This window comes from Humulus lupulus, chromosome 6 (assembly GCF_963169125.1).
Source record: "Humulus lupulus chromosome 6, drHumLupu1.1, whole genome shotgun sequence".
Lineage (NCBI taxonomy): Eukaryota > Viridiplantae > Streptophyta > Magnoliopsida > Rosales > Cannabaceae > Humulus > Humulus lupulus.
The window spans coordinates 164,615,993-164,626,714 of record NC_084798.1 but is presented as its reverse complement, the minus strand read 5'-3'; the positions used below and the strand labels follow the sequence as shown (position 1 = coordinate 164,626,714).

At 32.9% G+C, this 10,722-nt stretch overlaps 1 protein-coding gene across 2 annotated transcripts; it reads left to right on the top strand.

Annotated features, from left to right (window-relative positions):
• The first annotated feature begins 3,435 nt into the window (after positions 1 to 3,435).
• LOC133782680 (SURP and G-patch domain-containing protein 1-like protein) lies at positions 3,436 to 10,195 on the top strand. Of its 2 annotated transcripts, none has more exons than XM_062222029.1 (9): positions 3,436 to 3,634; positions 6,054 to 6,492; positions 7,257 to 7,383; positions 7,572 to 7,678; positions 8,584 to 8,730; positions 9,131 to 9,265; positions 9,373 to 9,555; positions 9,648 to 9,826; positions 9,909 to 10,195. In XM_062222029.1, exons 2-9 carry the CDS (start codon positions 6,114 to 6,116, stop codon positions 9,933 to 9,935), a joined length of 1,284 nt encoding a protein of 427 aa, XP_062078013.1. In that variant the 5' UTR covers positions 3,436 to 3,634; positions 6,054 to 6,113; the 3' UTR covers positions 9,936 to 10,195. The 2 variants fall into 2 exon arrangements, with proteins under 2 accessions (XP_062078013.1, XP_062078012.1); XM_062222028.1 differs by having other exon boundaries at positions 3,437 to 3,634; positions 6,072 to 6,492.
• The last annotated feature ends 527 nt before the right edge of the window (positions 10,196 to 10,722 follow it).

The window sequence follows — 10,722 nt, the reverse complement described above, 5'->3', positions numbered from 1 at the left end:
TTAAAATTTAAAGCTAATTTTTATATATATTTTAAATTGTTGATTATGAAATTTTTTTAGAATTTTAAAATAGATTTTAAATAAATTTTAAAATATTAATAAATTAAATAAGACTTGGGTTAATAATGTATTATCATGTGACAGTCATTTATAGGTAATTGGTTAGATTTAAGGCAATGGCCAATAGTTATACCAAATTAAAATGTCTTAATTTTCCTAAGTACGTAATTAAGTGCTACAAAATTAATTACTTAAGAATTTTAAGTGCAATTATTCCTAATCTATAATCTAGTAATATTATTTGAAAATTTCAGCTTCTATGTCTAATGGTGTATCATAATTAAAAAAAATACCATCTAAAATTGTCCTATCATTTTGATGCTAATGATTCCCTAACTTCCGAAGATACCTATTTCATCCCCCCCCCCCCCCCCCCCCAACACACATACACACAAAAAAAGCCCTGCACTAGTTATCTCTCTCTCTCTCTCTCGGAGAACAACCAGAAACCCACCCAAAACCCATCTCTCTCTCTCTCACCTAAAACCTATTTTTCCCTCTCTCTCCGTGAGAGAATAGCCAGATCTGAGGTAACCCAACTCCACCACGACCCGCTCCACCAACAAACACCTCCTCCATGACGGAATCACCACGAATCTGAGACCCAACTCCTCTTTCACCGCATTCCACCTCCGCAATTGAAGACTTCCGAGCACCCATTCATGAAGGAGAAACGGAAAGAGTTCCACCCCAATTATTTTTATGAACAATCTTAGCATCTGGGTTGTTTGTGATTTGTGAAAGGGGGATTCAACTGGATTGGGTTTGCAATTTGAGCTTTTGGGTTTTTTTTCTGGGTATAGTGAAGTTGCTCAATAGGCTCGATGAAAGATTGATAAGAGCTCGATAGGATGAATACAATAGGGCTCGATTGAGCTTGATAAGGCTCGATATGAGCTCGATAGGATGAATACAATAGGGCTCGATAGAAGCTTGATATGAGTTTGATAGGATGAATACAGTAGGACTCAAGGGGTGGCTCGATAAAAGCTCGATATGAGCTCGATAGTATGATTACAATATAGATCGATTGGGCTCGATTGATGCTCGATGTGAGCTTGATAGGATTGATACATTAGAACTCAAAGGGCTTTGTGTAAGCTAAATGTGAGCTCGATAGGATTGACATAATTGGGCTCCACAGGCTCAATATTAGCTCGATAAGATGCTCGATTTGAAATTTTAAAATTGGCTCGATAGTGGCTCAATAGGTTTATCTAGTAGTTCGATGATGACTTGACAAGAGCTCGATAGTGGCTGGATGTCCTTGTTTAACTGTGTTTTTCTATAAAATTTTTGACATATTTTTCCTTGTTTTATTTAATTTTTTGTTTTCTCACTATCTATTTTCATTTGTCAATGTAGATGTCGAAGTTGCTTATTCTATTTCAAGATCACTTTCCCCGTCGAGTGACATATATGGCTAGTACTCATTTGACTACAATTTAAAAAAAGTTTGTGAAACTCGGGTTGATAGAAAGGGTGAAATAATCCATTTTCAATTAGTTCTTCCTGGCTCCAAAATTGCAATTCTCTGTAGTTCTGTTGCATCAGCTATTATTGAGGAAGATATCGAGTAAAAAAGAAGATGAGTTGCATTTCTATTTGGGCTCAAAGGCATGTAGATTCAGTAGAGGAGAGTTTGCTCTGGTGATGGGTGGAAATGGTTGGTCGCCACATGTGTAAGGAACCTCTAGTTTCAACTCATATAACTTTTTATCCACCTAAAGTACCTCGTGCAATATGTCAGAAGTTTCAAGTACGTTACATCCTTCTCCATCGGTATCACTGTACACTGAGCATCCTTAAAAATCCATTTCCTACAATCTATTTCTCAAATACCATTATAATAAACAAAAACGTAAACACTGGAACCTGAGATGAAAACAAAAAATTGTTAAAAAAATTGTCAATTTTTTTTAGATTTAACATAGAGCCTCTACTCTATCGAGCCAATATCGAGCAACATATATAACAGAAAAATTCACCCAGACGACCCTTATCTAGCTGATACAAATATGTTCATCGAGCCCTTATCAAGCAACTATTGAGCAGCCATGGAGAAACTGATAAACCAAAAATCTATACCCCAATCGAACCCTATCGAGCAAATATAAATATATATATCGAGCATTTATCGAGCCACTATCGAGCTCAACCTCAAAGTTATCATCTACATCTTATCGAGCAAATATATATATATATATCGAGCCATTATCGAGCTCAACCTCAAACCTATCACCTACATCTTATCGAGCACCTATTGAGCAAAATAGTTGCAAAAAACGCAGAAATACCCACAAATCGCAGATAATAAAAAACCCACAAACAAACCAAAAAAAGACACCAATGCATACACAAATCTGTTTGAAATAGCCAAAAAAAATAAAAATAAAGAACACCCAACACTATAAAAAATGAATAATCTTCTTACCTATGATTTTTCTCCTCTAATATCCCTAAAAATAGATGTTGCATTTGATATTGAGATCTTCAGAACCACAATGGAGATGTTTTCAACAATTTTACAACGAAATGTGGTTGTGAGTGTTGTATTCTAGTGCTAACCTTGGGTTTGGGTGAGGGAGAGGGAGAGATTCTAGAGATAAAGAGAAGATAAGTGATAGAAAAATAAATAAGAGAGGTATTTTGGAAAGATGGAGAATCAATAGCATCAATTTGAAATGTGGATAGTATACGACTTTTTTTTTAATTAGGAGTACACTGTGGGTTCGTTTGTTAAAAATTTTGTTTTTGAATTTTTTAAACAAAAAAATGGAAATTTTATTTTATTTTTATTTATTTATTTAAAAAAAAATAAAAATATGTTTGGTAATTATTTTTGTTTTTTATTTAAAAAAATAATAATAATAAACACTTTTGATAATTTTTATTTTTATTTTTTGTTTAACAATATGTGGTGTTGATTTGAAGAAAAGAAGAAAAAAAAAATTGAAAACTGTTTAAAAAAATTTTAAAAGTAAAAAAATTCTATTTTCAAAATTTAATAAATTTTAATTAAAATTTTAAAAAATAATAAATAGAAATAGATTTACCAAATATATTTTATATTTAATTATCAAATTTTTAATTAATTAATTAAAAAAATTATCTTTTTTAAGTGTTACCAAACAATATATATATATATATATAAAAGCTGAAATTTTCCAAGGACTTTGGGGATTCCTAGAATGAGTTCACAGGTTTTCAGCGCTAAAAATTCTTATTATAATCTTTTTATTATTATTTTTTAGATTTTTTAAAATTAATAAAAGTGATTTTTTTTTACATTAATTAGTGATTAAATATATATTTTTTTATCATAAATTAGTGATTAAATAATTAAATGTAAAAGAAAATTAAAAAAAAAACCTACTAGACTAATTTTTCTCTCGTCCCCTCCACCAGTCGTCAAACAAAGAGACCCATCCTTCTCACCTACAATACCGTTTCCGTTTCTTTCCGTGGCTGCTGTAATTTCAGCCCAACTCTTCTAACCTCGACGACGGTGCGATTACTCTACTCCTGATCTCCCTCTCTTCTTGTGTTCGTTGCAATCAGCCGCATAAGGAAGGTATCACTGAGCTTTGGGTTTGAAATTTGAATCTGTTATCTTTGAATCTGCTACGAGAGTTTTTTATTTATTTATTTTATCTTTGTTTCACCCTGAATTATGTATAAATGTTACTGTCGGAGGCTGAATTTGGATTTTTTCTTTGTGCTTTAAACTGTGGAAAATGAATTTCTAGGGTTTGTTTTCTACTCTGATTTTAGATTGGTGGTTGTTTGTGATCTCACTGAAGAAGTGGTTGATTTGTGTAATTAGAATGTCCTGTGATTTTTGCTGACCAAAGGACCATTGATAGCGCCTGGGTTGCATTGTGGTTCACACCAGTCCACACCTACCATGCTTAGGTAGCATAATTAGGAGTTATGTGTACAATTCAAGAGAATAAATGAAATCTGTTAATATAACATACTAAACTACGAATAAAAATGTTTTAAAGACCTAATGAAATCTTGGAAACGCAACACAAATTTTAAGTTTGGATTTGTTACGTTGTAATAAATTACATTCATTGCATAGGGTTTGGTTGATGATTGCTTAGTTTACAATAGTTATTAAGAAAAGGGTCGTTTTGTTTAATGTTGTTGGTGTTCTTTGCCAAATAAGGGATTGTTAGTTAATCTACGCATGATTATAGTAACTGTGAGGACTGTGTTAGTCGGCATCCCATAGAAAACAGATGTATATTTTACTTAAAAGTGTTTGGTGTTTTTGGATTATATTTAGTTCAAATCAAATATACTTACTCCTTTATCTTGTATTACAAAATAATGTCGTTTGGTCATTTGGTATTATTACATTCTTTACAAGTTGAACTTGAAACTTGCTGGCAGAGGAAGATTGAGTCAACTTGTTATCTGTTTTAGTTTAGAGACTAGAACTTTGAATTTATCATATTATGTTTTTGAGTAGACTAAAACTATGAAGGATTTTTGTTGAGCACGTCTTTATATTGTGTTAGTGCTGTATTATTGCTGAACTATGTATTGTGTATGTGTTGTAGATTTTATAATTTTTACATATTTTTGTTTAATTGTGTTGATTTCGTGTCTGTGTCATAGGATATGTTTAATCGTGTTGATCTCATGTTTGGGTCACACAACACATTTTCTATACATGTTAAGTGTGTTGGGAGACTATGTTCATGTTTAGGTTCTTAATACGTTTAATAATTGTGTCGTGTTCATGTCTACTTTAATTATGTTTTGTCATAAACGTGATGACACAAACATGACATATTTACTTGAATTGCTAGCCCTAGATTCAATCCATATTTGGTCAAGTTGGTCTCATTCGTGTAGCTCTATTCAATCAAAACGTGTTGCTCTATTGATATGACTTTCATCATGCTATTTCTTTTTCTTAAGACTTTGAATTCCTTCTTCGATTTGGGGGTTTCCTTTTTGGTTCATATGATTAGCCTTCCTAGAGGTTATTGGTTTTGATTTTTATGATTGATTAACTTCTTTTGCCTTCAGTTTTGATGTTGATCTAGTTTCAGTTTTGTGTTGAGGTTAGTATTAAAATTTTGATCAGTGATGAGTGCTTGTGGTTTAGGGACTTTATCTTTTTTAATTGATTAATTTTCTTTTCTGTAAGTTGGTTACTTATTTTTTTTTACCTAAAATAAATGTCGTTTTCATTATGGATTTGGGTTTTGGGACTCGGTGATTATATTTTGGCCAAAGGTCAACTTGATATCCTTAGATCATCTTCAATGGATGGTGTATATTTTGTGCCAAATTTGCCCAAAATATGTGTCAATGCTACATTTGGCCCACTTTTTGCATTTGTACTCCAATGCTTAAGGTGCAAACTAGCTAAAAAAAAGTCAATACAGCTATTAATGCTTATTGAAAATATACAAAACAATTAATTTTTTCTAATTAAAAGATAAATTAAAAATTAAAAAACTTTTTCAATTAATAAATCATATTAATGAATGACCAAAGAGTAATTAAAAAATGTGATATTTATTGTGGGACAGGGTCAAATTTGGCCCATGTTATATTTTCTGCCAAATTTACACACATTTTAGACCACCATTGGAGTTTTTTTATGAAAATGGGCTAAAAAGTAGCTATACCTCAGTTTTATCACACTCCATTGGAGATGCTCGTAATTTTTATGCTAAAACCCGAGGCAAACAGTTTTTTAGGCAGTCACTATCAATTAGAACCTTTAGAGTTCATCTGGGTGAACTTTTGTTTCTCTTTGTTTGAAACCTCTTCAGAAGAGGGCTTGCAATAGCATTTTATCTTTAATACATTGGTAATTTCTTTAAATGGAAGAGAGGACTTTGGTAAGATACATTAGTTTCAATATGTTGGTGTGCTTAAGATTTTACAGGCTTAATTTGATATTACACTCCTGCATATCAAAATGAGATAAAGATAAAAAAGGCTATGTCTAAATAGCTTGGAAGCTTGCTTGTGTCAAACAGTGATTTCCTCTAAACAGCCTAAGCACACTTGACTCTTTGCCCATGGACAAAGGAGTGCCACCTAGCCTCTTTGTTAATGATGGTTCGTTCATGGAAAGGTTCAAACAACTACAACACGACAAGGACAAGAAAGCCCCTGCTTCAGGGGATCCTAAACCAATTAAAATTGTATCAGCAAGTTTGATTCCTAATGCTGCTATTAGTAAAACCAGTGGTTCTGATTCGCGCAAGAGCACACAATCAGTTTCAAGTGGCAAACTTGCTTTCAGTTTGAAGCAGAAGTCAAAGCTTGTTTCTCCTCCAGTTAAGTTAGATGAGGATGAAGATGAAGCAGGTGATGATTCAGCTGATGCACCAACAAAAAAACAAAAATTAGGCCAGCCAGAGGAGTATGAGAAACCATCAGGGCAATTGGATGTTGGTAATAACTGCTATTCATTTATATCAATTCCTGTGAATCTTCTTTTCTTGTATTAATATTTTGTGCGTCTCCTAATCTCATGCACAATCGTGTTTTCATGATGCATTGAATCTGCACTGATCTAGTTTATTTTAAAATCTGGACATTGCCTTTTTTATTGTTGGAATTCTATTAGCAAAAAAAGATAAAAGAAAATACATAACAAAACAAATTAGTTCGTGGATTCGAAAGGAGTGAGTTAGAAGAGATGACGAATAAGTTCTGAAGTCACTTAGGAAGTTAGATTATTTATTGTAAATGGTTTTGGTTTGGAAAAAAAAATCAATTCTATTTTGATGCCCTTTTCAGTGCTTTGGTTTGTCATGTCTGCTTTTCAGTAAAATTGTCCAGAATTTTGTAGTTCTGAACATCTGGGAACTCTTTCAAAAAAAAAAAAAAATCTGGGGACTTTTTTGTGAAAATGTTTTTCTTCTTTCCAAAGTATTATTTAGCAAATTAAGAGCAGTACCCTTCTGTATGTACACCATACATAGTTATCAAGATACGTACCTCGTCTCTACTCTTGAAGTGGTGTGCATGAAGAGGGCAAGACGTTCTTGAATATTTCTTGTCTCATGAATGCAGCTTATACCTTAGTTCCTATCAACATGGTGGAAAGAGATGTTCATGAAAGAATTGGAATATGTGGCACGCCTGCTACAAGAGTAATTTGCATTACCTTTCTCATGCACTTGGTATTAATCAGTTTTATAAGTGATATGCAGCACTACCATTGCCAAGTGATCCTACAGTGAAGAAAGTTGCTGACAAATTAGCAAGTTTTGTGGCTAAAAATGGAAGGCAATTTGAGCATATTGCTCGTCAAAAGAATCCCGGCGATACCCCTTTTAAGTAAGTACTAGACTTCTAGAAGTTTTAGGCATTACATTTTGGTTCGTCCTTTTTTTGTCTCCAATATTGTTATTTTGTTGGACATCTTGTGAAGTCAACTTTCCTGGACTATTTTCTTGTTTAAGACTCAATTTCTATGCTTTTTGTTTTTTTTTTTTTAATTATTTTTTATTTATTGTTATTTCTAGGTTTCTATTCGATGTGAACTGTGCAGATTACAAATACTATGAATGTCAGCTTGCTGAAGAAGAAATGGCTCTTGCACAGACTAAGGAATTACAAACATCTCAAAGTGGTTGGTCCTTTAATTTAATTATTTTTTCTTGATTATTTACAAAATGTGTCTTTTTGATGCTTTATACATGTAATTAGAACTCTAGAATTTTTACTTATCACCTGTAGTATGTTGTAATTATGAAGGAGAAGACATCTATTGCTTCTCTGGTTGGAAAGTATAATGTTCGACTCTATAGTGGTTGAAATACAAGCCTTGATAAGGAAACTTCTTTCAAAATTTGCTTTAAGTGGACACATAAATGTATATTGTAAAGGACTTAAGGTCTGTCAACCTTTGTAGCTTTTATGATATGAGATATTTATGAGGTGTCTTGTTGGGGGTGTTTGGTATGGGGTAAAGTAAAGGTGGGAATGGGAATCTAAATCCTTTTTTATGTTTGGTTCAAATTTTAAGGGGTAAATGTAATAATTTGTGTGGGTCCTACGTGTATTTTAAGGTTAAAGTGAACCATTTTGTACACAAGAGTATAATATTACCTCCATCCTAAGTCCATCTACACTTTCCAAGGCAACTCAACTACTCAAAACAAACACCCTTTAGATAAATCTAAAATCAGCAGCTTTTTACGATTTGTGCAATACATTTCTGTGACTTCCCTGTTGCTGCACATGTCATTGGCCTAATTTATGATTTTGTGATGCATAGATTGTGTATCAGGTATTATACAATGAATAAGTTTTGGTTGATGAGTATTTTACTTTAGGTCTGTAGCATTTATAAACTTGTATTAGATTACTTGGTGGCGATTTCGATGTGGTTCACAGTAGTGAGGTTTGACGTGTATTTCTTCTGTTGGCACATATAGACGTGATGTTTTCCAAAAAGATGTAATGCAAGCTAATTTCTTTGTTTTCCATGATATTTTTTGTTTCTTTCCGACTGATTCAAGCTGTACTTTACAGGTGGTACAAGCACTTCATCATCTAAATCCTCAAATAGTAGTCAAAGATCTTTTCAGCACCATTCAAATTATCAAACCCCTGCCTCTGCTTTATATGATGCTTCTGAGAGTTCAAGTGCTTTCTCAACATCATCTGCAGGGAAAGCAGGTAAATCGTCAATACCATGTTATCTGTTGCTTTTTTTTTGAAGCGGTAAATTTAAATTAAAAGAAATTTAAGATATATATTCTTACAAATGATAACCATTTTTCTTTTGGTTTAAATTTTGTGTCTTATAGGTCTAGAGCAGTGTGAGCCTTTTTTTTAGTAGCTTTTTTAGTTTGAATTCCCTTGGCGTGTGTATGTGTGTATATTATCAATATATTGTTAAGTAAGAAGTGTGTATTTGGTGCACAACTATCTCTGTTTGGCATTTATGTGTCTTCGTCTTTTCTTTTGCTCTGTTCATGAAAATCAACTGATTAGAATTTGTCTGCTCTAGTTTATCTTGGACTTGTCCACATAGTACTAATTTATTTAATGTACTGCATGCTTATGTAATTTTTAGGTGATTATGGCGCACCAACAGGTTCAGATCCTATTGCAATGATGGAATACTACATGAAGAAGGCTGCACAGGAGGAAAGGAAGAGACAACCTAAACAGTCAAAAGATGAGATGCCCCCACCTCCCTCCCTTCAAGGTTCATGCTAAATTCTGATTCAAACCATTGTTTTCTTTCTCTCCTTTGGGAGGTTTTAGGTTGACAATTTTCCCTTCTTGAATCTAATTTTTGGTGTATTTTTTCAGCTGGGTCTGTTAAGAAAGGTCATCACATGGGTGATTACATTCCACTAGAAGAGCTTGAGAAGTTTATGGCTTCCTGCAATGATGTAGCTGCCCAGAAAGCTGCCAAAGAGAATGCAGAAAAGGCAAGAATACAGGCTGATAATGTGGGTCACAAACTCTTGTCCAAAATGGGGTGGAAAGAAGGTTCTCTCTCTCATTTTGATAATTCTGATTTGCGTATGCAATAGCTTTCATTTTGACTAATGCAGTATAGCAATCATTTGTAATGATTACAGGTGAGGGTCTAGGCAGTTCAAGAAGTGGTATTGCAACCCCGATTATGGCCGGCGATGTGAAGACAAACAATTTGGGGGTTGGTGCTCAAAATCCTGGGGAGGTAACTCCTGAGGATGACATATATGAGCAATACAAGAAGCGGATGATGCTTGGTTATCGTTACCGACCAAATCCTCTGGTAAGCCTTCCATCCTTCATTACACATGTATTTTTTTAACATGAACTGTTAATGCTTATTTGTGATTGATATATTCTTTCAGGGCAATCCAAGAAAAGCATATTACTGACTCATCTGCAAGCCATTTATTTGTTTGGTCTGTTTCATAAAGTTGCTTTGAGGGGGGAAAATAGAGTTGTTGCTGGGAAAATTCTTGTTGGATTTATGGAGTTCATTGTTTGTGAGTTTATGCCCATCTTCTTTTGGTTTGAATTTGCACTATTGTTGTATATTTACGGATATTTCCCGTCTCAAGTTGTTTTTTTGCTCTGTCCCGATTGTACTTTAACCACACATTTCTCTCAAATAATATGCTGCACTTAGAGCACACTCAGTGGATTGTCATCACAAATTTCCACTTTTTATTTTTCTTCTTTTGTTTTGCATCTAATTTTTACATGACAATATATATAGGTTTCTCAAGTTTTTCTTTATATTATTTAAATATAATATTTCTTTTTGAACATTTCAATTATGAAACGCTTATTAAGATTTTTTTTTGTTAAATTTTTTCCAGAATTCCGTCCAATTTCGCTCGTGGTGATGCAGTGACACAGAAGTGTTGTAGCATTGCTACGTGTATAATTTATTTCTGTGCTCTAATTTTAATATTTAAAAATTTGGGGATTTGGTAGTGGTAATAGTTCAAAGTTAAAATTATAGGGCTTGTTTGGTATTATTTTCTGTTTTTTGTTTCAAAGTTGTGTTTTCAGAAATGAGAACAAAAAATAATTTTTGTAGTTTTAAAAAAACAAGAGGTGTTTGGTTAATGTTTTCTAAAAATAATTTGTTAGTTTTATTTTATTAAAATCTTAAATAAAAAATTAACAAATATATTTACAAAGAGAAAAATATTT

Bases quoted from the DNA above. Each gene is read 5' to 3' on its own strand.
- LOC133782680 (XM_062222029.1), top strand. From the start codon at position 6,114: ATGGACAAAGGAGTGCCACCTAGCCTCTTTGTTAATGATGGTTCGTTC. The intron at 7,679-8,583 runs GTTGGTCCTTTA...TGTACTTTACAG, and splicing joins ATTACAAACATCTCAAAGTG to GTGGTACAAGCACTTCATCA. The intron at 9,556-9,647 runs GTTCTCTCTCTC...TAATGATTACAG, and splicing joins CAAAATGGGGTGGAAAGAAG to GTGAGGGTCTAGGCAGTTCA.